Source organism: Rattus rattus, chromosome 6 (genome assembly GCF_011064425.1).
Source record: "Rattus rattus isolate New Zealand chromosome 6, Rrattus_CSIRO_v1, whole genome shotgun sequence".
Taxonomy (NCBI): domain Eukaryota; kingdom Metazoa; phylum Chordata; class Mammalia; order Rodentia; family Muridae; genus Rattus; species Rattus rattus.
This window is the reverse complement of record NC_046159.1, coordinates 23903173-23929946: the sequence shown is the minus strand read 5'-3', so window position 1 is coordinate 23929946 and position 26774 is coordinate 23903173. Positions and strand designations below refer to the sequence as shown.

The window sequence follows — 26774 nt, the reverse complement described above, 5'->3', positions numbered from 1 at the left end:
TCTTGTATTCTGTTGGTGATGCTTGTATCTATGACTCCTTGTCTCTTCCTTAAGTTTTCTATATCCAGGGTTGTCTCCCATTGTGCTTTCCTTATTGTTTCTATTTTCATTTTAAATCCTGAATTGTTTTGTTCAATTCCTTCCCCTGTTTTTGTGTGTGTGTGTGTGTGTGTGTGTGTGTGTGTGTGTTTTCCTGTAATTCTTTCACATTTTTGTTCTCTAAGGGCTTCTACTTTTTTACTTGTGTTTTTCTGCCTTTTTTAAAGGGAGTGCTTTATGTCTCTCTTAAAGTCCTCTATCATTATCACAAAATGTGATTTTAAATCTAAATCTTGCTTTTCTAGTGTGGTTGGATAGCCAGTATTTTCTTTGATGGGAGAACTGGGCTCTGATAGTGCCAAGTAGTCTTGGTTTCTGTTGCTTATGTTCCTGTGCTTGCCTCTAGTCATTGGGTTGTCTCTTGTGTGTTTGCTTGTTTTACTGTCTCTGAGAGTGACCTAACCCTCCTGTATGACACTGTGTCAACACTCCTGTAGAATTGTTTTCCTGTTTTCTTTCAGCCTTTTCTGAGAACAGGTGCTCTGATTTCAGGTGTGTAGCTGCTCTTGGTGATTGTCTTCCAGCTCTAGGCGTGGGCAGGAATCAATGGGTCCTGTGCCTTATTGTTCCTAGTTCCTTGCACCCCGGGGCCACAGATGGCAGTAGGCAGTTCTCTCTTGGGTCTGGACTGTGAGCAGAGGGTAGTCTCCTTTGACTTCTCAGGAATATCCAAACTTCTGAGGGTCCAGCTCTCTCCCCCATGGGATTTGGGTGCAGGGAGCTGTTTGGCCCTTTCAATTCAGTCCTGGGCACAAACCAGATCTGTGGGTACCAGTGGCTGACTGTTCCTATATTTCTGTGTCCAGAGACACTGTGCAGTTTCCCCTGGGACCAGGGATGTGGGCAGAGGTGTGCATAAGTGGCAGTCTGTCCTGTGGGCTCAGGATGTCTGAACTCCTGGGTGCTCAAATCTCTTCCCCACAGGATTTGACTCACATTTATTTATTTATTTATTTATTCATTTATTTATTTGTTTATTTATTTATTACAAAGAACCATGTTTCAGACTTAGTCTATCAGGACATTTGGGCTTTTTCAATTTTCCTCTGTTGGAATGAAAGTTCTAATTTTTGTCTTTATTTAAAAATCTTTTTGTTGATCAGTAATGAGTTTTATAAACAATGATAGAATAGTAGTATTTATAAGCCAAGTATATCTTATTTAGTAATTAACTTAAAAAGGGCTATTGAAATTATTAGTTTGAAAAAAATAGTTTTCCACCATTAACTGTTCCCATGATATTATCAGTGAAGTGACTTAAAATAGTAGTCCCATGCATGAGGATGCCAAGTTGATTTATTTTTATTTTTAATTTTCTTTTTTTGTTTCTTTTTGAGACTGTTTCTCATTATGCAATCTTGGCTGGTCTTAAACTTCTTATGTATTCCAGAATAGCTTCACAGAGATCCTCCTGCCTCTGCTTTCCCAGGGCTGGGATTAAAGCCTACACTATTATGCCTGTCCGTGTTTTTATGAGTTTCTATGAGTGAATTCAATTTTTCTTTTAATTATTTGACTCTGGACTCATGTTTATTATGACAATTATAATGAATACTTTTTTCATAAAAATGTGTATATAAGTGTATTTGTCTTATTTTGTCATGGATCCTCCTTCCTAACTCTCATAGTTTCCTGAATTCTCACCTAATAGTTTCTCATTTTGTTTTCTTGATATAGGATCCCTTTGTTCTGCAGCTTTTTCACTGCATGTAGCCCCTTGATCTGCTGAGTTGCCAGAGACCTTTCAGAAGATCCTTGTCCAAGGCAATTTTTCAAAGTCTTACATTTTCCAGTAATGTCTCTCAGATGATCAGAACGGGTTTTTTACACAGGGTAGAAAGACAGACAACTCCACTAAGTTTTCCACATGTAGCTAGATATTCAGTTTCCCTAGAATTTATGGAAGCAACTGTCTTTTCTCCAGTATATGTTTTTGATTATAGCTACATGAGTTTATTTATTGTTCTTCTGTTTGGTTTATGTAAAGGTTTATCTTATACCAACAACAGGCTGATGTGTTACTATGGTTCAGTAGCATAAGACGAGTTCTGGTATATGAATTGACCTGTATCAACCAATACCTCCACTATTAAGGATGGCTTTGTCCAATGGGGGTCTTTGTGTTTCCAAATAAATGTTAGAATTGCCTTTGGTAGTTTTTTGATGAGTGTCATAAGAAGGTTGATGACAATTATGCTTAATAATATATCATTTTGAAATGTTGAGCCAATCTCTGTGTGTCCAAGTTCCTTCTGTCTTCTAGAGTCCTCTTCAATGTATTTAAAATCCTTCCACCTCTTTGCTTAGGGCATATTCCTAGCTGCTTTATTTTTATTACATTTTTTAATTACTCCCATGAGTTCTCCCAGTAATAAGCTATTAATGATATATAGGAAGCTACAAGTTTGGATGTTTATTTTGTGTTCTGTTACTTTGATGAAAGTATATATCAGGCCTGAGACTTTTCATATTAAGCTCCTAGGAATACCTTGCAAGAAAACATTTAGACAAACATATCATATGCGAACAGGGATAATTTATCTTCTTCTTATCCTATCTGTAGGTGTTTTCTTACTATTTTGATTTTGCTAGGATTTCAAGCACTAAAAGTGAATGGCAAAACTGAATACTCTCTAGACCTTTGCTGGTAGTTTTACTAGTAAACATTCTTTTTTCATTTGGCATTTTATCTAGGTCAGTATTGCTGTATTCAGTAGTTAAGGAGTTATGATCTTTGGAGTGTTGCATTGCTTTTAGGGTTCATGTTTCCTTCGTCTCTGTGTTTGAGTTCGGTGTCTGTAGGCTTTGATATTCCTTTAGCCTTATTTGTATACCACCTTATTGATCCATGTACTCCTTTTATTTACATGTATTTCATTACTGTTAATATTGTGTGTGTGTGTGTGAGAGAAAGAGAGAGAGAGAGAGAGAGAGAGAGAGAGAGAGAGAGAGAGAGAGAGAGATATGGAGACAGATAGACAGACAGAGAGACAAAGACAGAGACAGAGGAAGAAGAATGCATAGGTGTAATGAGTTCAGGACCGACAGAGGCTGGATGAGTTAGAATTCCCTGAGTTGGAGTCAGAGGTGGTAATGAACCACCTGATGCAGTTTCTGGGAATTGAACATGGGTCCTTAGAATTATTATTTTGTCATCATATGATTGAAGGTTTTCATTATGGCCCAATTCACATGCACTTTTTTCTTACTTTCTGCTTCCTCATGCCTCTCAGATCCTCAAATCTTGCTGTTCTGCTCTCTGAACAAAACTTTTTCAGATTTAATTCAGTGTTTTATTACTGTCTCTTCTTATGATTTCTTTTACCATTCTACTGGATCCCTTTGTCCCTTTCTCTCTCTCTCTCTCTCTCTCTCTCTCTCTCTCTCTCTCTCTCTCTCTCTCTCTCTCTCTCTCTCTCTCTCTCTCTCTCTCTCACACACACACACACACACACACACACACACACACAGCATTAAGTCCAGGTACCACAGTGAAGGGGAAACACAAAGTATATGTCTGGTTTATTTTGCTTAATATATTTGCAGTTCCAGCCATCTTCCTCCAAATAAATTTATTCTTCAAGGCTACATATAATTCTGTTGTGCATAGGTATCATGTTTCTGTTCTAATCGATTGCTATTTATGGACATTTGGTTTGCTTTAGTATCTTTGTTAAAGTGAATTGTGTAAAGAGCAAAAACAATAATAAAAGGTGAATGTGCAGTTTCTCTTCCTTTGGCTTAGAGCATGGAATATCTATACCCAGGAATAGTAGATGTGAGTTGTTTGGTTGGTCTGCCCTTAGGGCTTGTGAAACTCTATACTGGTTTTCATATTGTGTCAGTTTGCATTCCCTTTTTAAATTTTATTTTCTTGGATATTTAATGAATTTACATTTCAAACATTATCCCCCTTCTCCCCTTTCCCATACCCACTTCTCCTCCATCTGCTTCTATGAGGATGCTCTGACTCCCACCCAACCAGTCCCAACTCAACACCCTAGCATTCCCCTACATTGGGGAAATGAGCCTTCAAAGGACCAAGGACTTTTCCTCCTATTGATGCTAGACAATGCCATCCTCTGCTACATATGTGGCTGCAGTCATGTTTCCCTCCATGTGTACTCATTGGTTATGGGGTTAGTCCCTGGGAGTTCTGTAGGGTATGGGTATTGATACTGTATTTCTTCTTATGGTGTTTCAAACCCTTCAGCTTCTTCAGTCTTTTCTCTAATTCTTCCACTGGGGTCCTCTAGTTCAGTCCAATGGTTAGCTGCAATCATCTTCATCTGTATCAGAAGAGCTCTGGCACAGCCTCTCTGAGGACACATATCTGGCTCTTGTCAGCAAGCACTTCTTGGCATCAGCAATAGTGACTGGGTTTAGTGGATACATACATCCAGGTGGGGAAGTCTCTGGATGATATTTTCTTCAGACCCTGCTCTACTCTTTGTCCCTGTATTTCCTTCTGCGACTATTTTGTTCTCCCTTCTAAGAAGGACTGATACATCCACATTTTGCTCTTCCTTTTTCTTGAGTTTCATATGATCTATGGAATTTTTCTTAGGTAGTCAAAGCTTTTGGGCTAATATCCACTTACCAGTGAGTGTATATCATGTGTGTTCCTCTGTGACTGGGCTACCTCACTCAGGATGATATTTTCTAGTTCCATCCATTTACCTAAACATTTCATGTAGTCATTGTTTTTAATAGCTGATTAGTACTCCATTGTGCAAATATACCACATTTTCTGTACCCATTCCTCTGTTGAAGGACATCTGGGCACTACCAGTTTCTAGCTGTTATAAATAAGGCTGCTATGAACATAGTGGAGCATGAGTCCCTGTTAAACGTTGGAGCATCTTTTGGGTGTATGTCCAGGAGTGGATTATTTTCTGAGAAACTGCCAGACTGATTTCCAGAGTGGTTGTAGCAGCTTTCAATCCCACCAACAATGGAGGAATGTGCCTATTTCTCCACATCCTCACCAGCATCTACTGTCATCTGAGTTTTTATCTTAACCATTCTGACTGGTGTGAGGTGGTATGTCAGGGTTGTTATGATTTGCATTTCCCTGATGATTAAGGGTGTTGACTATTTCTTTAGTTGCTTCTCAGTCCTCTATCAGATGTAGGATTGGTATAGATCCTTTCGCAATCTGTTGGTGTTTTGTCCTAATGAGAGTGTTTTTTGTCTTACAGAATCTTTGCAGTTTTATGAGATCCCATTTATCGATTCTTAATCTTAGAGCATGAGCCACTATTGTTTTGTTTGGGAGATTTTCCCCAGTACCCATGTGTTCGGGACTCTTTCCCACTTTTTCTTCTATTGGTTTGAGTGTACCTGGTTTGATGTTGAGGCCCTTGATTGGGTTTGTCCTTCTCATTTTGTCCTGGATTTCCTAGGTGTTTTTGGTTAGGAGCTTTTAGCTTTTTCATATTTCCTTTCATTATTGGGTCAATGATTTCTATGGTATATTTGCCCCAGAGATTCTGTCTTCTATCTCTTGTATTCTTATGGTGATGCTTGTACCTATGACTCCTGATCACTTTCCTAGGTTTTCCATCTTCAGGGTCAACAACCTTTTGAATTTCTTTATTGTTTCTAGTTCCATTTTTAGATCCTGGATGGTATTGTTCAATTCTTTTACCTGTTAGGATGTGTTTTCCTGTAATTGTTTAAGTGAGTTTTGTGTTTCCTCTATAAAGGCTTTTACTTCTTTACCTGTCTTCTCCTCTATTTCATTTTTTCTCCATCTTTATTAAATTGGGAATTTCTTATTTACATTTCATTCCCTTATTTACATTTTTATTTCATTTCTTATTTACATTATTATTCCCTTGCCCAGTTTCCAGGCCAACATCACCCTAACCTCTACCCCTCTCCTTCTATGTGGGTGATCCCCTCCCCATCCTCCCCCAATTACTGTCCTCCCCCAAACAATCCTGTTGACTGGGAGTCCAGCCTTGGAAGGGCCAAGGGCTTCCCCTTTCACTGGTGCCCCTACTATGCTATTCATTGCTACCTATGAATTTGGAGCCCAGGGTCAGTCCATGTATAGTCTTTCGGTAGTGGCTAAGTCCCTGGAAGCTGTGGTTGGTTGGCATTGCTGTTAATATGGGGTCTCAAGGCCCCCATGTATGTTTTACTGTGATTGGGTTATCTCACTCAGGATGATATTTTCCAGTTCTTTCAGTCTTTTCTCTGTTTCCTTCAATGAGGGTCCCATTCTCAGTTCAGAAGTTTGTTGCTGGCATACGCATATGTATTTGCCATATTCTGGCTGTGTCTCTCAGGAGAGAAAACCTCCAGATACTGTCAGCCTGCAGTTCTTTGCTTCATCCATCTAACCTACTTTGGTAGCTGTATATGTATGGGCCACATGTGGGTCAGGCTCTGAAAAGGCATTCGTTCAATCTCTGTTCTAAACCTTGCCTTCCTATCTATTCCTAAGGGTATTCTTGTTTCATTTTTAAAGAAGGAGTGCAGCATCCACATTTTCATCATCCTTCTTGAGTTTCATGTGTTCTGTGCATGTAGGGTGATTCGAGCATTTGTACTAATATTCACTTATCAATGAGTGCATACCATGTATGTCTTACTGAGATTGGGTTACTCACTCAGGATGATGTTTTCCAGTCCCATCCATTTGCCTATGAATTTCATAAAGTCATTGTTTTTGATAGCTGAGTAGTATTCCATTGTGTAGATGTACCACATTTTCTGTATACATTCCCCTGTTAAAGGGCATCTGGGTTCTTTCCAGCTTCTGGCTATTATGAATAAGGTTGCTATGACTATAGTGGAGCATGTGTCTTTGTTGTATGTTGGAGCATCTTTTGGGTATATGCCCAGGAGAGGTATAGCTAGGTCCTCAGGTAGTGCAATGTCCAATTTTCTGAGGAACCTCCAGACTAATTTCCAGAATGGTCATATCAGTCTGCAATCCCACTAACAATGGAGGAGTGTTCCTCTTTTTCCACATCCTTGCCACATCTGCTGTCGCTCGAGTTTTTGATCTTAGCCATTCTAACTGGTGTCAGGTGGAATCTCAGGGTTGTTTTGACTTGCATTTCCCTTATGACTAAAGATGTTGAACATTTCTTTAGGTGCTTCTCAGACATTCATTATTCCTCAGCTGTGAATTCTTTGTTTAGTTCTGAACCACATTTTTTAATAGGGTTATTTGTCTCCCTGCAGTCTAACTTCGTGAGTTATTTGCATGTTTTGGATATAAGCCCTCTATCAGTTGTAGAATTGGTAAAGATCTTTTCCCAATCTGTTTGTTGCTCTTTTGTCCTAACAACAGTGTCCTTTGCCATACAGAAGCTTTCTAGCTTTATGAGATCCCATTTGTCAATTCTTGATCTTAGAGCATAAGCGATTGGTGTTTTGCTCATGAAATTTTCTCCCCTGCCCATGTGTTAGTAAAACTTCTGCACTTTTTCATCTATTAATTTGAGTGTATCTGGTTGGATGTGGAGGTCTTTAATGCACTTGGACATAAGCTTTGGACAGGGTGATAAGAATGGATCGTTCTGCAATCTTCTACTTGCTGACCTCCAGTTGAACCAGCACCATTTGTTGAAAATGCTGTCTTTTTCCATTTGATGGTTTTGACTCCTTTATCAAAAATCAAGAGACCATAAGCATGTGGTTTCATTTCTAGCTCTTCAATTCTTTTCCACTTGTCTGCTTGCCCAATACCATGCAGTTTTTATCACTATTGCTCTGTAATACTGCTTGAGTTCAAGGATAGAGATTCCCCCGGAAGTCTTTTTATTGTTGAGGATAGTTTTAGCTACCCAGATGAATTTGTAAATTGTTCTGTCTAGCTCTATGAAGAATTGGGTTGGAATTTTGATAAGGATTGGATTGAATCTGTAGATCGCCTTTGGTAAAATGGCCATTTTTACTATATTAATCCTGCCAATCCATGAGCATGGGAGATCTTTCCATCTTCTGAGATTTTCTTCAATTTCTTTCTTCAGAGACTTGAAGTTCTTATCATACAGATCTTTCATTTGCTTGGTTAAAGTCACACCGAGGTATTTTATATTATTTGGGACTAATATGAAGGGTGTCATTTCCCTAATTTCTTTCTCAGCTTGTTTCTCTTTTGTGTAGAGGAAGGCTACTGATTCATTTGAGTTAATTTTTTACCCAACACTTTGTTGAAGGTGTTTATGAGGTTTACTAGTTCTCTTGTGGAACTCTTGGGGTCACTTATATATACCATCATATCATCTGCAAATAGAGCATTTTGATGAAGGAATTTGGTAGCGCTCCATCTGTTTCAATTTTGTGGAATAGTTTGGAAAGTATTGGTATGAGGACTTCTATGAAGATCTGATAGAATTCTCCACTGAACCCATCTGGACCTGTGCTCCTATTCGTTGAGAGACTTTTAGTGACTGCTTCTATTTCTTTAGGAGTTATGGGGTTGTTTATCTGGTTTATCTGTTCCTGATTTAACTTCGGTACCTGGTATCTGTCTAGGAAATTGTCCATTTCCTGCAGATTTTCAAGTTTTGTTGAGTATAGGCTTTTATAGTAAGATCTGATGATATTTTGAATTTCCTCTGAATCTGTAGTTATGTCTCCCTTTTCATTTCTGATTTTGTTAATTTGGACACACTCTCTGTGTCCTCTCGTTAGTCTGGCTAAGGGTTTATCTATCTTGTTTATTTTCTCAAAGAACTAGCTTTTGGTTCTGTTGTTTCTTTGTATAGTCCTTTTTGATTCTACTTGTTTGATTTCAGCTCTGAGTTTGATTATTTCCTGCCTTCTACTCCTCCTGGGTGTATTTGCTTCTTTTTGTTCTATAGCTTTTTGGTGTGCTATCAGGCTGCTGACATAAGTTCTCTCCTGTTTCTTTCTGCATGCACTCAGAGCTATGAGTTTTCTTCTTAGCACAGCCTTCATTGTGTCCCATAAGTTTGGGTATGTTGTACCTTCATTTTCATTAAATTCTAAAAAGTCTTTAATTTCTTTCTTTATTTCTTCCTTGACCAGGTTATCATTGAGTAGAGCGTTGTTCAACTTCCATGTATATGTGGACATTCTTCCCTTATTGTTATTGAAGACCAGCTTTAGCCTGTGGTGGTCTGATAGGACGCATGGGATTATTTCTATCTTTCTGTATCTGTTGAGGCCTGTTTTGTGGCCAATTACATGGTCAATTTTGAAGAAAGTACCATGAGGTGGTGTGAAGAAGGTATAACCTTTTGTTTTAGGATAGAATGTTCTATAAATATCTGTTAAGTCCATTTGGTTCATGAATTCTCTTAGTCTGTTTATGTCTCTGTTTAATTTCTCTTTCCATGATCTGTCCATTGATGAGAGTATGGTGTTGAAATCTCCTACTAGTATTGTGTGCGGTGTACTGTGTGCTTTGAGCTTTAGTAAGGTTTTTTTTTTTTTAATGTATGTAGGTGCCCTTGTATTTGGAGCATAGATATTTAGGATTGAGAGTTCATCTTGGTGGCTTTTTCTTTGATGAATATGTCGTGTCCTTTTTTATATTTTTTTTATGACTTTTGGTTGAAAAATCGATTTTTTTAGGTATTAGAATGACTATTCCAGCTTGCTTCTTCAGACCATTTTCTTGGAAAGTTGTTTTACTGCCTTTTACTCTGAGGTAGTGTCTGTCTTTGTCTCTGAGGTGTGTTTCCTGTAGGCAGCAAAATGCTGGGTCCTCATTACATATCAAGTTTGTTATTCTGTGTCTTTTTATTCGGGAATTGAGTCCATTGATGTTGAGAGATATTAAGAAATAGTGATTGTTCCTTCCTGTTATCTTTGCATTTTGTGCTGAGATTATGTTTGTGTGCTTCTCTTCTCTTTGTTTTGTTCCAAAAAGATTAGTTTCTTGCTTTTTCCTGTGTGTAGCTTGCTTCCTTGTGTTGGGCTTTACCATTTATTATCCTTTGTAGGGCTCGATTTATAGAAAGATATTGTGTAAATTTGCTTTTGTAATGGAATATCTTGGTTTCTCCATCTAAGATAATTAACCATTTTGCTGGATCCAGTAACCTGGGCTGGCATTTGTGTTCTCTTAGGGTCTGTATGACATCTGTCCAGGATCTTCTGGCTTTCATAGTGTCTGGTGAGAAGTCGCACGTAATTCTGATAGATCTGCCTTTGTATGTTACTTGACCTTTTTCCCTTACTGTTCTTAATATTCTTTCTTTGTTTTGTGGATTTGGTGTTTTGACTAGTATCTGACTGGAGGAGTATCTTTTCTAGTCCAATCTATTTGGAGTTCTGTAGGCTTGTATGTTTATGGGCATCCCTTTCTTTAGGTTAGGCAAGTTTTCTTCTATGATTTTGTTGAAGATATTTACTGGCCCTTTGAATTAGGAGTCTTCACTCTCTTCTCTACATATTATCCTTAGGTTTGATCTTCTCATTGTGTCCTGGATTTCCTGTATGTTTTAGGCCAATAGCTTTTTTTCATTTTACATTACCTTTGACAGTTGTGTCGATGATTTCTATGGAATCTTCTGCTCCTGAGATTCTCTCTTCTTTCTCTTGTATTCTGTTGGTGATGCTCGTATCTATGGTTCCTTGTCTCTCCCTTTGGTTTTCTATCTCGAGGGTTGTCTCCCTTTGTGCTTTCTTTATTGTTTCTATTTCCATTTTCAATTCCTTCATCTGTTTGATTGTGTTTTCCTGTAATTCTTTCAGGAATTTTTGTGTTTCCTCTCTAAGGGCTTCTACTTGTTTACTTGTGTTTTCCTGCATTTCTCTACAGGAGTTATTTATGTCTTTCTTAAAGTCCTCCATCATCATGATCAAATGTGATTTTAAATCTAGATCTTGTTTTTCTGGTGTGTTTGGCTATTCAGTGTTTGCTTTTGTGGGAAAATTGGGCTCTGATGATGCCATGTAGTCTTGGCTTGTGTTGCTTTGGTTCCTGTGCTTGCCTCTCGCCATCAGGTTGTCTATGGTGTTACCTTGTTTTCCTATTTCTGACAGTGGCTTGACCTTCCTATAAGCCTGTGTGTCAGGAGTGCTGGAGACCTGTTTTCCCATTTTCTTTATGCCAGTTATGGGAACAGAGTGTTCTGCCCTCAGTCATGTAGGAATTCCTGTCCACTGGCTTTCAGCCATCCCTGTGGGCAGGAACCAGAAGGGTCGTCCCCTACTTCTCCTAGGTCCGTGTGAGCAGGGGACCCAGATGGCACTAGGTGTCTTCCTCTAGATTCAGAAATGTGGGCAGAGAGTAATCTCCTCTGGTTTCCCAGGTGTGTCAGCCCCTCTGAAAGTCTAACTCTCCCTCCCATGGGATTTGGGTGCAGGGAGTTTTCTGACCGGGTCTGCTCAGATCTGGGTGCAGTCTGGACCACAGGGTTCCTGAAGCTTGACTCTTCTTAACTTCCCATGCCCAGAGGCACTATTCAATGTCCTCTTGGGCCAAGGATGTGGGCAAAGGTGGGCAAAAGCGGCAGTCTCTCCTGCCCTGCAGTCTCAGGATTGCCCACACTTCTGGGTGATCAGGTCTCTCCCCCACGGGGTTTGGGAGCAGGGAACCATGGGCCGGGTCCTCTGTTTCTTTAATGGAGTTGTAAAGTCCTCTATCATCATCCTGAGATGTGATTTTAAATCCAAATCTTGCTTTTCTTGTGTACTGGGGTATTGAGTATTTGCTGTGGTGCGAGTCTTGGTTTCTGTTGCTTAGGGTTTTGTACTTGCCTCTTGCCATCTGTCTATCTCTGATATTAGTTAGTCTCTCTGTCTCTGACTAGAGCTTCTTCCTACTGTGGGCCTGTAAGCCTGTGGTTTTATGAGTGAGAGGGCTCCTGCGAGACCAACTCTCTCAGGGCAAGTTTTGTGTCTGAGAGCTGTGGGAAAACCCCAGCTCTGGGCACAGATGGAGACCAGAATGATCCTATCCTAGTCACAGTGTTCTCACACCCCTGGCATGTTTCTCCTTGAACAGTCAATGTGTAGAAGTGGCATCCCACCTGTGGGCTGTGGGCTTAGGAAGGAGAGCAGTCCTTGAATACCAGCTCTCTGCAGACAGGTTTTGTGTCCAAGGGCTGTGGAATAGGTACAGCTTTGTGCACAGATGGAGACTGGAAGCCACTTTACATTCCTAATAGCAGGAATAACACTTCCTGTTTTCTTAATCCCACCATTTTATTTGGTTTAGTATGGTTTGTTTTTTATGACTAATTTTGTGTACAAGTGTTTCTCCTGAATTCATGTTATGTGCAACACGTGTGTACCTAGTGTCCAAGGAGAATGCCAGCATAAAGTGTTATATCTGGATGTGGAGTTATGTGTGATTGGGGGCTACTATAGGGGTGCTGTGAATAAAATCTAGGTCTTCTGTAGGGTCTTCTGTTCCCTACAGAAGTTCTTAACTGCTGAGCTATCTTTCCAGCCTCTGTACTTATTCCCATGATAAAAGCAGCTATGATTTAGGTAGCAGAGTCTTAATGTATTTGTAGTTTGAATTTCGCTGGTGGTTAAGGATATTCAACATTGTTAAAATAATTATTAAACCTTTGTGTTTCTTTCTTTCTGAGAGCTATCTGTTTAATTCATTAACTGGTTTATTAATTTAATGATTCATGTGTTTTTGAAATTCAAGTTTCGCTCATACTGTAGCCAGCTGGCTGTCTTTGGCCAATGTTAGCCAAGCACATAGACCCACACATCAATTTCAACCTACACACAAATCAGGAGTCATTTTTTTGTCATTTCTTTTAGTAATTCACTTGTTCATTTCTTAAGTGTGAACTGTGTAGCTTGAAGTGCTGTGTTGCAGATCATGTTTTATACATTTTTCTTTTTCTTTATAATGCTGGCATTTTTGTTTGAGTTTTTCCATGTAGAGCAAATAAACCATCTCTAATCTATTAACATGAAATTCTAATATATGCAAATCATTCCAACTTTACATAAGACAGATAATCCTTTCTTTCTAATTCTTCTTTTTGTTAGCCTGAGTGCTCTATGTATGGTCTTGAACAGTTCTGTGTGTTGCATCCTCTGCCATGTTAAGTCCTACATCTTTCTTTCTTGCTCCACTTTTACATTTTCCAGAACTCATAGTTGAGTTGAAGAAAATTTACAAAGTTTGTTCACTGGTTGTTTTCATTTGACTGATTTGCATTTTTTTATTTAATTATTATTTTCAGTTTTTTCATCCAAAGTTTGAATTTTTCTCACAAAATGCCTATTTGCTACAACTTAGATTCAGAATTGATTCTCTTACTGCATCTACCAGCTTATGTGAGCTCTGTTGTGATTATTTGAGATTATTCTACACAACAGAACGACTCTGACATCCAATATTATTCTCTCTCTCTCTCTCTCTCTCTCTCTCTCTCTCTCTCTCTGAGTTTTTCTCTCTCTGTGTGTCTGTTTTAGTGTTTATGCAAATATGTGTGCATGTGTGCACGTGAGCATGTAAGTGTATGAGTGTGTGCTTAAATGTGTGCTTAAATTGTGTGTACATTTTATGTGCATATGTGTATGTGTGTGTTTGTCTATGTGTAGGTGATATGTGGCATCTGTGGTTTATGTCAGGACTGTTCAGGTAGGCTTGTCATTATACCTAGAGGCCAGAAAGTCTTCCTCCATCACTTTGTACACTGCTGCTTTGAAACAGGGTCTTTTACTGAAATGTAACTCAGAGATTTTTGAGCTGACTAATCAACAAATTCTTCAGATTTACTTGTCTGTTCCCTGCTATGTTGGCCTACAAACACACAGCAATATCTAACTTTTTATGGGGATGCTGAGCGTTCTAATGCATTCCCTTATGCTTGCAGAGCAAGCACTTCCAACCCACTTAGCCCTCCTCAGCCTCATAATTACACACACACACACACACACACACACACACACACACACACACACAGAGTTTTTCAGTCCTCCCAGGCTTTGGCCTTTCAGACTCCACACTTATTTTCTGTTTCTGAGGTCAGGTCCTAATCAGCAAGACAGTGAAATAAATCCTCCAGCCATAAACTGCCTGAGCCCAAACCACCTCCTACCTAACTCTTCAGCTTGTTGCCATTGTGACCTTCCATTTCCACACCTGTCTCTTGAGGCAGCCTCATCCATGCCTATTCAGGTGCCTTTGAACTCTGTGATGTGCTGTTACTACCCATTCTCAGCCTCCCATAGTAGGTCAGCATTAGAGAATCAGTTCTCTCCTGAGATGGCAGCCTACTAAGGCCTTTTGAGTCATGGGGAGTGACAAACTATAGCTCTTCTGTTTGGTCAGCCCATCTTCCTGGAGGAACAGATATCTAAAGAGAGCAACACCTGGATTGGAGACCTGACAGAAGCCTGGGCTTGTCCTGTCAGCAGGACAACAGGTCTCTCCACCACAGAGACTTGCCTTATCTTTTGGATGCATTTTTGCCATATTTCAAAAATGTAATTTTTAAATTTAAGGATAAACATTAGGACATAATGTCTTAAGTGGACATAATTATAAACTAGTTTCATGGGCTTCATGACCCCATTATCAGTGTTTAATAAGGTAAAAAATTGTATCAAGTTGTATCATCTATTTAAATTGATTATTTTCGGCATTTACTAAATATTGAGCAATTCTTTATCTACTGTTTCCCTCCTCAATGTAATCATGCTTGCTTCATTTTGTGCTTTGTTCTTTCCTATTCCTCCTCCTTTGCCCCATCTACCCCTCTGTCTGAGACAATTAATATGTGTTGAATATGTTTATGCAATTATCATAACTATAGTTTCAATATTTGAATGTTCATTAAACATCCATATTTAGATGCCTGGGGAGAAGTCAGTGAATGGAGACAGAACATGAGTTGTGGATTAGAGCATAACTTAGTGGTTATAAGATTTTAGGCAATTATTTAGGAAATTTGTTTGGAAAGGAGGATCAAGTCCCAATATGAGCCATTGGATACTGGGATATTCTGATACCACCAGTGTAAACAGATATTGAATATTCAGCAAGGCAGATTGATAGTGTGGGCCAAACCTTTCAGTACATTCCTTGACCAAAGAAAAAAATCCTGGAACTCATTCAGGAGCACATTTTCAAGAAATAGATTGTTTCATGTCAATAAGTGAAGTGAATTTTAATAATTGGTATTTTCGTTTGGCACAATAATGATCTAGTCTGCTCCAAACCCGAGGAGAAGCCCTAAAGTGCATTGGAATGACAGTGTACTCATCTCAATTGAAGTTTTCTGGTAAGAAGGATAGTAGTGTGATGGGGTGGGAGGCAGTGCCCAGAGGGTACTCTTAAAGAGAAACTTTACAACATTCATTGTGGCAAATAGTGTTCTATCCTTAGCAAACCTATTTTAGGGTAGTTGACTACAGATTAAGCATTACATAAAGACGAAAATAGGAACTTCTAGGAAAATATAGGCTTCACTATTGGGTTTCAAAATGCTTCTTAGATTCTTTGTTACTGGTTAATCAATTATGGATTTATGACTTCAACTAAAAAGGCCTTTACTGTTAATGTTTCTCCACTTCCATATCAAGAGGAGGAAAGTTTTGGTATGGGAAGTAACAGATTTGCAAATGCTCTTGTTTGACTGGTATTACCTGAACTAAGAGGAGGTAGAAACTCTGTTACCCTGTTTAATACATTTTATACAAATGAAAAGAAAAAAAGATAAATTTCATGTAAGGACTAAAAAGTAATTGATGGATTATAGGTAACAGATTATTATTTCTTAGCAAAGTTATTTAACTGTCTAACTTGTCCTAGAGTGCATAAAGAGAATAAGTAAAACAAATCAATTGAGAATAGACGTAATCGTAATTTTTTAGTGGTAACTTTCTGTTTAGATCAGCTATGCTCCTTTTGACCACAGTCTTGGGACCAGAGTCCAGCTCCAGTCTCCTTACCAGTTTCCGATGCACACTACAGCTCTATATCATGGAATAATTCAACTGCTGCTATACTTCACTTGGGTCTGGGTTGGCATGGTGGTTACAGATGATATGAGGGGAGAACTCTTCCTGAGGGACATCACAGAGGAGATGAACAACCATGGACTTTGTGTTGCATTTGTAGGAAAGGTTCCAGAATTTTCTGCTCAGGACAGAGTAACCAAAAAAGTTTTTATGGAAAGATACACATCAACACGTGTTATTGTTGGATTTGGTGACACATATTCTCTTCTGAGGTTTGTTAGTAGTATCATTTTCCATACTAATTTTGGTAATGTCTGGATCACAACTTCTTATTGGGATTTCACCATACTTCCTTTTTATCAACTTATAAGTAGAGCATTATTCTCTGTTGGAAGATTATCATTTTCTGTTCGCATGGATCAAATTCTGGGATTCGAGGATTTTCTCAGAAGTGTTCAACCTAGAAAATACCCTCATGATATCTTTCTCCAGGATGTGTGGTCGATCTTATTTAAATGTTCATATTCCTATCAGCATGGAGTCAGGATACTAACTCAATGTGAGCAAAATGGCACCCTGAGCACACAACCTCTGCATGTTTGGGACATGAATACCTTACCCCCAAGCTACAAAATCCATGCTGCTGTATATGCCATTGCCCAGGCACTCCATGAAGAGCTGTCACTTAGAATGGAAGGAGACTCATTCACTAAAAGTGTACCCCAGACTCATCTCCCATGGAAGGTAGCAGCAATAGCTGGTCTTGTGTTTTCCTAGGGTGTTGGGCTTTGGCTGTATGTTCTGCATGTTGATTCATGACCTTTCATAGTTACTGTCAAATTATAGATAAAATTAAAGAAAAACACATTATAGTGTTTCAAGTTGAACTTACATTTCTATCAAAAAAATAAGTATGGTACTGAAATAATGTTTTTTCTATTTTAAGCACATTCAAACAATAATATTTATGCCCTTTCATAGTGACATCTTTTTTATTATTGCTTTTATTGTTTTGTGAAGAAACTATAGAATACAACTCAAATGCCTTGTACAAGTATAAATATGGACTATTTTAAGGTATTTTAGGCATATTTGATGCCAATAGTTCGTTTTATTATGATAAACAGATCCCAGAAAGAACACATCACTCTATATGACTAGACATTGTCATCTATGACTATTCTCCAGCATGTGTAGCTGCATCAGTTTGAAGCCAGCCTGGGCTGTATAGATAGAGCTCAACTTTAAAATAAGATCTCAAGCCAAACTGAAACAAAAACAGTTTCTCTAAAACGAAGCTGGATTTAATGGAGTGGCATTAATCATAATACATCATCTTTCCACATATTTTCCCCTCTTTACCTGCTTATCTTTTTAAACCTATTGAGTTCTAACAATGTACCAGAGTTCTTTCCTCTATATAGTTGTCTTGTCAGCACTTTATTTTTTGAGATTGTTTAAATTTCCTCAGTGTTTGGGACTTTCAAACACTTAAATAATGAATTTTGGCATTTTCTACCTCTGTCCCATTGCATTCCCTAACCCTCTGTCCCCTGTAAGAGCATTTCTCCTAACCAGTCCTCTCTTTCTCATGACTTATTTTTGTAGGTGGGATCCTCTGAATTTAATTAGAGTTTCTAACCCAAAAGTGGGAGGTTATTTCTGGATACATGGCTAATTATCCATTTAGATCCCATAACTCTTTTGTGTGTTTTGAATTTTGACATCAATTTTGACACATCGAAAGTAGTATAGTTCATGGTGAGCAGAATTCACCTTTCAGATCAATGCTGTTAAAAGTTCTTCCACACTATTACCACATGCATCCCTTTCTTGTAAAAACAATCTAACAAACACTTTTGTTTATTTTAACTTTTTGGCTAAATAATTTCATTAATTACCTTTAAGCGTGGAACAACATCCCTTTATTAATTGTCTTGTTTGCAAATATCTTTTTAAATTACATGAATTGTCCTCTTATACTGTTAGTTTTTTTCTTTGCTGTGCTGATACTTTCTTGGTAGGATAGTGTATCTTATCTTTCATTGACAGTTTTTGAAATTGTATTTGAAAATATCATTAAGACAAATGACATTGAAGGACTTCTCTCTGTGTTTGAGGTTTTTGTTCTGAGGTTTCGATGTGTTTTTACTTCATTTGGTGTATGAAACAGACAAAAATCCAACTGCAGTTTCTCACTTTGTTTTTACAATAGCGTTTGTAGGAGATACTGTATTTCACCCTTTGCATATTCTTGGTGTCTACTGTGTTTAGTTGATTTCAGTATTCTGTTCAGCTCCTCTGTGTTGTGTGCATATGATAGGCCATGCTTGTGCTGTTATAATTCTATAAAACTCTTTAGAATGGGAAATACAATTCTTTAATTTTTTTCTTCTTGATTAAGTTTGCAAAAGGCATGTGACTTCTTTGTGGTTCTTCTCTTCTTTGGGGATTTTAGGCCTTGTTAATCTCTGAGAAAAACCACTATTTAAATTTTCATAAAGAGTGTCCTAGTCTGTGAAACCCTTTACCTAATGAGCTATTTTAAATAATTTTAACTTTTCTAATCCTTGATGCTCTTTCTTTTCTATGTTTCTTCATTCTTTTTCATCAGCATCTTACAGGTTTTACCATAGGGATATTTTACCTACTTGCTTAATTTTTCCATAGGTAGTAAAATAATAAGGAATATTGTTTTATTGTTTAAATTGGCATATACTTAGTAAACATGGTATTGGGTTTCATATAGATACTTGCATTGAAGTGTATACAATACTCATTTAACTGTTTCCCCTTAATTCCTTCACCTACCTTCTACTTCCCACAGAGATGTGGTTATTTAAATGAGAAACATCCCCCAAAGACTTAGGATTTGAACAATAGATTCTCAAGGCATTTGTCTAGAGAAATTTGGATGATGCAGTTTTCCTGGAGTAAAGAAATCGACACAGAAGGATTTTGGCATTTATATATCTTCATCTTACTTCAGGGCCACCTTCTCATCTTATAGGTGGGAACATTCAGCTTCCTATGGCATCACATGTGCCTGCTGTCATGCTCCTCATCCTGATAGACTCTGGTACCCCTGGAGCCATAGGCCCAAATAAACTCTTCCTTTTGTCAGTTGCTTGTGTCATAGTGCTTTATCACAGCAACAGAGCAGTAACTAATACACAATTTTGTCAGTCACATTTAGTCCTCTACACAGTTAAGCCTTCAATTCTGAGTCTTCCATTTTTATGTGTGTGTGTGTGTGTGTGTGTATGTGTGTGTGTTTGTGTGTGTGTACTTTTCTGTGCCTTTGTGTGTGCAAGTGTGTGTACAGTTAAGTGTAAGTGTGTGTATGTGTATGCCTGTGCATGGATGTGCACATGCAGGTGTTTATTAATCTCTCTCTCTCTCTCTCTCTCTCTCTCTCTCTCTCTGTGTGTGTGTGTGTGTGTGTGCGCACACGTGCATGTGTGTGTGATAAATTAAACTCTAGAAACAAAAGAAAAAGATGCAAGATGTAACTTTATGAATCTGATTTTCCTTAAAATTATAATTTTCTCACACCAATTTTCCCATAAGTGGCATGATTTCGTTAGTCTTTATAGCTGAATAAAATTACACTATATGTATTCCAAATTTTCTTTAAGCATTCATTAATTGATTGATAAACACTATATTAATTACATTCCTGTGGCTGTGACAAAACACCATGACCAAGTGCACTCATAGGAGAGAGGGTTTGGCTTACAGTCCTAAGGGTAAAAGTGTTCATTGTGGTAAGGAGGCATGGCATGGCAGAAAGCATTGGTTATGATGATGGGGCAGGAGAACATTTCGACCATAAGACAAAGCAAAGAGAAGCAACTGTAAATTTCTATTCCATCAAAACCAATCCATAGTGAATTTCTCCTGCAAGGCTACACTTCTGAATCCTCTCGAAACATTGCTAACTAACCTGGTAACAAGTGTTCATTACCAGAACCTATGGAGCAGCTTTATTTAAACTACCACACACTCCTAAGTTGACTCATGAACTCATTATTGTTGCAATAAGTCCTAATGTCAAGCACTTCTGATGCATTTACTTAAAAGTCCTTCAAGTAAACACCAAGAACTGATAGAGCTGGATCACATAGTAGGTTCATTTCTGTTTTTCTGGATTCTACAGTGGCTTGATTAATCCACATTCCCACCAGTGGTATGCAACCATTCTCTTTTCTACACATTACATTCCATATTTTTTATTATAGGGTTTTTTTATTGCTATGATAAAGTAACCAAAAGTGACTTATGGAAGAAGTTTATTTTGGAATAGGTTCCAGAGAAAGAGTCCTTAATGATGGGGAGACATAGCAGCAGGTAGCTAGAATAAGAAGCAGAGAGATCACATCTTCAACCACATGTAGAGACCAGAGAGAGTAAGTAGGATGAGGCTAGACAGCCTCAAAGCCCAGCTCATCACAATACTTCCTCCAGCAATGCTCCATGGTCTCAAAATTTCATAACCTGCCAAAACAGCACTTCCAATATGGCCCAAGTATTCAAATACCTGAACCTACTGGGAACATTGATTATTCAAATCACTATATATAGTACCACTGCTTGTGTTTTGTGGTGTGTGTGTGTGTTTGTGTGTGTGTGTGTGTGTGTGTGTGTGTGTGTGTGTGTCTTTGAGAATTCTGAGAATTTGTTAGTGTGTTTTAATTGGATTAAAATTGACCCTCTTCTACAATAGCTTACAATTGCCAATGGCATCTAAGATATATGTAGGTATGACTTAATACTCAAAACTTTTAGCCTGGCTTCACTTTGGAAATTGTCATGCATGTCATGGAAACTGAGCTCATATGTGCAGCTGCCCTCCAGTCACCAGAATATACTGTTTTCTTGTAATCATTCACTGCCTTATTGCATGTGGGTTCATCCACATGCTCATATTTGGTAAAGCTAATATTATATCATTCAAAACAATTTCAAATTTAACATATTTAGTTTATATTCTCTTCTACCCCAAGTTCATCCAGATCCCTGCCTCCTCCCAACCATAAGTTCTTTCTCAAAAAACCAAAACTCAATACAACAAATTGCCCAAAACCAGGAAAACAAAATAAAACTACACCCCTCAAAACCAAGACAAAATAAAATGTCACACTATGTACACACAAATATAAAACAACGGAGTTCATTATGTTGGCCATTTGCTCCTGAACACAAGAACTGACCTAGAGTGGTTGATATACCCAGTGTTATTCCATTGGAGAAAAAAGATTTTCCCTCTACCAGCAGGTATACATAACAGTTCACTTGTTAATTTTTAAACTAGTGACTTGTGTTTTTATTCAGTTCATTCATTCATTTACTCATTCATTTGCTTTTCTTAAATAAAATGAAAATAATTTAATAAAATCAAACAAAACTATCTCATGGAAATCAGACAAAACAAAGAAAAATGTCCAAAAGAGGAGGCAAGAGTTGGAGACTCAATAATTTGCACACTCAGGAGTTCCATAAAAACACTAAAATTGAAGCCACACTATATGCACAGTAGACCTGGTACAGATCCTTGCAGCCCATGTTCTTGCTGCTTCAGTCTCTGTCTGTTCACATGATTTTGCTTACATTAATTTAGAGGGAGTGCATTGTTCTCTTGTTTTCATCTTCCCCCTGGTCCTTACATTCTTTCTGCCTTCTCTTCTGTAGTGTTCTCTGAGCTATAAGGAAAGGGTTGCTATTTTATTATTTTAAAAAATTATTCTTCTCTCACACAATATGTTCTAACTGTAGATTCCCCATCTCCATTTCCTCCATTCCCCTGCCCACCCCTGCTCTCCCTCAGATCCCCTGTTGTCCTCTGTTTTCCGTCTCTAAAAGTAGGCATCCCAGGGATATCAACATGACTGAACAGGATACAGTGACATTAGGCACATACCATAATATCAAGGCTGGATCAAGCCAACCAGTAGGAAGAAAAGGATCCCATGAAGAGGCAAAAGAAGAGTGAGATAAACACCCTCTTCTATTGTTAGGAGCCCCACACAACATCAAACTAAACAACCATAGGATGTATGCAGATGGCCTAATGCAGACATGTATAGACTCTGCACTTTTCAATTCTGTCTTTCTGAGCCCCTATAAACCCTGCTCTTTTGATTTTGTAGGATGTGTTCTCCTGGTGTCTTGGACTGCTCTGGCTCCTACAATTTTTCCTCCCCATTTTCCATGTGACAATCAAGCAATGCCTAACACTGGCTGTGGATCTCTGCATCTACTCCCATATGTTGCTAGATGAAGTCTCTCTGATAAAAACTGGTCTAGGCACTACTCTATGTCTATAGTAGAATATACTTAGGAATCTGTTTTTGAGTTGCCATTGTTGTGGTCTATCATGTTTGGTTCTCCCTTAATCCTCTGAATCTCCCAGTTTCAGGTTCTTGGCCATCCAGGAAGTGTCTGGCATGGGATGAATCTCATGGCTTGAGTCTTAAGTTAGACCAGTCATTGCTTATTCACTCCCACAGATTTAGAGCCACCAATGTCCCAGAACATCTTGCAGTCAGGGCAGGTTTTGGATCCAAGCTCTTGTGGCTGGGTTGATGTCTGGGTTACACCACTGGGACCCTTGCCTAGTTACAGAAGATGCCCAGTTCAGGTCCCACATCCTCCATTACTAAGTCCTTACTAAGGTCACCTTCATAGGTTCCAGGAAATTCCACTACACTAGGTTTTGACATTGCTTCTAAATATCCCACTATTCCATCTTTCTCTGTGTCTCTCTGCCCTCTGTACCTCCCTCTCCAAATGTTTTCCTTCTTGTTCCCATCTCTACTTACCATCTAGTGTACCCCAAAAAATCTATTTCCCAGGGAGATCCATATCACCTTTCCTACCCACCCTCCCAACACCAGAATCCCCCTTGTTACTTAGACTCTCTGGGTCTATGGAATATAAAATGATTAACCTTTACTTTATAGCTAATAACAATATATAAAGAAGTGCATGCCATGTTTGACTTTCTGGGTCTAGGTTGCCTCACTTTAGATCTTTTCTAGTTCCATCCATTTGTCTGCAAATATCACAGTCTCATATTTCTTATAGCTAAGTAGTAATTCATTGTGTAAATGTACCACACTTTGCTGATTCATTCTTCAGTTGAAAAACATCTAGGTATCACCCAGTTTCTGGCAATTTTTAAATAAATACTCTATGAACATAGTTGAGGAAGTGTCCTTGTGGTAAAATGGAGTTTCATTTGGGAATATCCTGAAGAGTTGTATAGCTGGATCCTGAGGTACATCAAATCTCAATTTTCTGAGAAACCAGCATATTGATTTCTATAGTGGCTGTACAAGTTTGCACTACTTCCATCAATGCAGAAGTGTGTGCCTTGCTCCACATCCTCACCATCAGGAGCTTGTGTTTTTGACCTTAGTCATTCTAAAAGGTAGAAGAAAGAATCTCAAAGTAGCTTTGTTTTGCATTTCTCTAATGGCTAAAGACATTGAATATTATTTTTAAGTGTTTCTCAGCCACCTGAGATTCCGCTATTGAGGAATTTTCTGTTTAGCTATGTAGCTCATTTTTATTTAAATTGTTTGGTTTGTTGTTGTCTAATGTCTTCATTTCTTTATATATTTTGGATATTAGCTCTCTGTCAAATGTAGAGTTGGTATAAATAATTTCCCATTATATAAACCTTTGAAGTTATATTTTTGCCTTGCAGAAGCTTTTTGGTTTCCTGAGGTCCCACTTATTAATTCTTGATCCATGTGTCTACACTATCAGTGTTCTGTTTAGGAAATTGCCTTATTCCCTACTTTTTCTTCCTTCAAGTCCAATGTGTCTGGTTTAATGGGGCTGTTAATTGGCCTTGAGTTTTGTGCTGGGAGAGAATATAGTTCTATTTGCATTCTTCAATTTGAAGCTATTCAGTTAGAATAGCACTGTATATTGAGGAATCTTTCTCTTTCCATTGTGTATTTCTGTTTTTTTTTCCTTATCAAAAATCATGTGTCCATATGTGTGTGGATTCATTTCAGTGTCTTCAATTTGATTCTATTATTCAATGTGTGTATTTTATGAAAACACTTTGCACCCCCTTCTTTTTTTTAACTATAGCACTGTGGAAAAATTTAAAATTAGGGATAGTGATACCTCTTGAAATTATTTTGCAGTTTATTATGTTAATTATACTGATCTATGAGTATAAGAGATCTTTCTATCTTCAGATATCTTCTTCTGTTTTATATTCCAAGACTTAAAGTTTTACCATACAAGTTTTTTGCCTGTTTCATTTGGCTGCCACAAATTAAGTGATATTGCTTTGTCTATTATGAAGAATTTTGTTTCCCTGATTTTTCTCAGTTTGTCATTTGAATACAGGAATGCTACTAGATTTTTTGAGTCAATCTTGTGTCCAGCCACATCTATGAAATTGTTCATCAGTCATAGAAATTCCCTGGTAGGAGCTACTTATATATACTATCATAGCATCTTCAAATAATAATATCTTGGATTTTTATTTACTAATTAGTATCCCTTGATCTCCTTCACCTATATTATTGTGGTAGTTTCCATTTTGTTTTTAAACATCTGTTACCTCAAATATTTGTTGACTTTTTATCTGAATTTGTGTGTGGTGTGTGTGTGTGTGTGTGTGTGTGTGTGTGTGTGTGTGTGTGTGTGTGTGTGTGTAGTTAACCGGGCAGTTAATTTAACCCGGTTTACTTGATTCTCAGTGATTTATAGTGCAAGTTCTGAACATTAATTTTCATATTTAGCTCCATCCATTTTTACAAAAGGGCAAACTATGGAGAAGGACCAATCAGGAGAATATTGTTAACAAGGATGTTTTGGCAACTGTGTTTGACATCTTCAATTCCCAGTCTCTGCAAAAGGGTAATGAAGTTCAAGTTCAAGTTGGCGAGTTTGTCTTTGAATCTCACAGTGTTCAGCATTTTTCCCTAAATGAAAAACTCATAACTTGGCCTAGAAACCAAAAGGAGGTGAGTATCTTTGAAGTCAGTACCATGTGCTATCCTCAGAATAGAATTACTCAGAGAACAGGGTTGTAGAAGTCATCAGCTTTTGGCCAAAGAAGAGCATAGAGAGTTAATTGCCAAAACCCCAAAAGCTTCTGGTTGCAAGTGAGAGTTAAATCACCAGAAGCCATCAGCTTCTGGGTCACAGAAAAGAGAGAGTTAATAGGTCATTAGGCTTTTGTTTTCATCGGTCACTGAGTTTTACCTCAGCACCTGATTTATGGTATTGGACACCAGCAAGTTACCTCTTTCCTATCTACTCTAATGAGACTTGGGTGTATCTCATCTCTGACTCTGTCAAATTTTTCTCTTACTCACCACTTTGTCTGCCCCATCAGTTAGATGTTTTTTTTCAAACATGGGTGTTTCCTTCTACAAAAAAATATTACCTTCTTGGTTTGGGTTCAAAGATGTGCTAAGGGCTGAGCTATGCCACAACTAGAAAAGGTATTTTCAGTAAAAACACAATCTCTGGGTGCACAATGTAATTAAATATCCTGGACAGGTATTTCTGGATTTGAATTTTAAAGTTATATTCACATCCATCCCCATATTATTGAAACTGTTCCCCCTGAATATCTACATGATGTGATAAAGAGGTGATACATAGTATGGGAAACATTATGGTCTTCAAAATACCCAATAAACTTTCATCAAAGGAAGACACTATGTATATCAACCACTCCAAGACAAGGTAGGTCTCCTGTTCAGGAATAGTTTGGCAGCACAATAAGTGAACCCACAATAATATCAATATATATCAATATATCTATATCTATCATCTATATCTCTATCTCTATCTATCTATCTATCTATCTATCTATCTTTTTCTTTTTGTACCACTGTATTTTATTTTCTAGGCTTTTATTGGTTGTTATTTGGATTTTGGTTTGCTCTTTGAAAAAGAACATATATTTGGGTGGGTAGGGGGGAGAAGGGGATCTGGACAGACTGGAGGGAAGGAAAGGTTATGATCAAACTATATTCAAAGTTTACAATTGTTTTAAATATAATAAAATATATTATATAAAATATAATAAAAATAAAAGCTAATTGAAAATTTAAAATAAGCAAGAATTCAAAAAAGAAAGGAAGAGAGAAACAGACCCTTTGGTTTCACACTCTCTAAAAGCACGGTAGTTCTTGGTTGTTACAGTACACAGAAGTCCTGCTGAAATTTACCATCTGGATGCTAATACTGAATATCATTAATTGACAGCCTTTCTTCCTCTCATGCCTCCTCTACAGACTCCTTTGTCTGTTTGCAGTCAAAGTTGTCCACTTGGATTTAGGAAATCACCTGTTGAAGGGAAACCCTCCTGTTGTTTTGACTGTCTCCCATGTCCAGATGGAGAGATTGCAAATGAAACAGGTATTTACAAAATGATTCTGAATGTGGAAGTTTCTGGAAATGCTTCTAAATGTGGAAATTTCTAGAAATGGTTCTGAACCTGGAAATTTCTAGAAATGGTTCTGAACCTGGAAATTTCTAGGAATGGTTCTGAATGTGGAAATGATTCAAATGGGACAGGGGTGAGTAACACCAAGTCTGATGACACTGTTACATTTATATACCTAACTCGTAGTACTTTAAAACAAGTTCTTGCTGGGAGGAGGTTGCACAGGATTTTAGTCTCAGCACTCAATATGTCGAATTCTACTTTCAAGGCTAACCTGGTCTATGGAGTGAATTCCATGACAGCCAAGGATGCACAGATAAACCCTATCTTCAAATCCAAGCAGACAAAGACAAATCTTGAGTTTGACCCA

The 26774-nt window shown here is 38.0% G+C and overlaps 1 protein-coding gene across 1 annotated transcript in view; it reads left to right on the top strand.

The window, feature by feature from the left end:
• LOC116903296 (vomeronasal type-2 receptor 26-like) overlaps positions 1–26774 on the top strand; it is a 38942-nt gene that overhangs the window by 8535 nt on the left and 3633 nt on the right. The window contains exons 3-5 of the mRNA XM_032905720.1: positions 15907–16719; positions 24744–24968; positions 26253–26376. Of these exons, the coding sequence (XP_032761611.1) occupies positions 15907–16719; positions 24744–24968; positions 26253–26376 (1162 nt within the window). The remainder of the gene's footprint in view (positions 1–15906; positions 16720–24743; positions 24969–26252; positions 26377–26774) is intronic.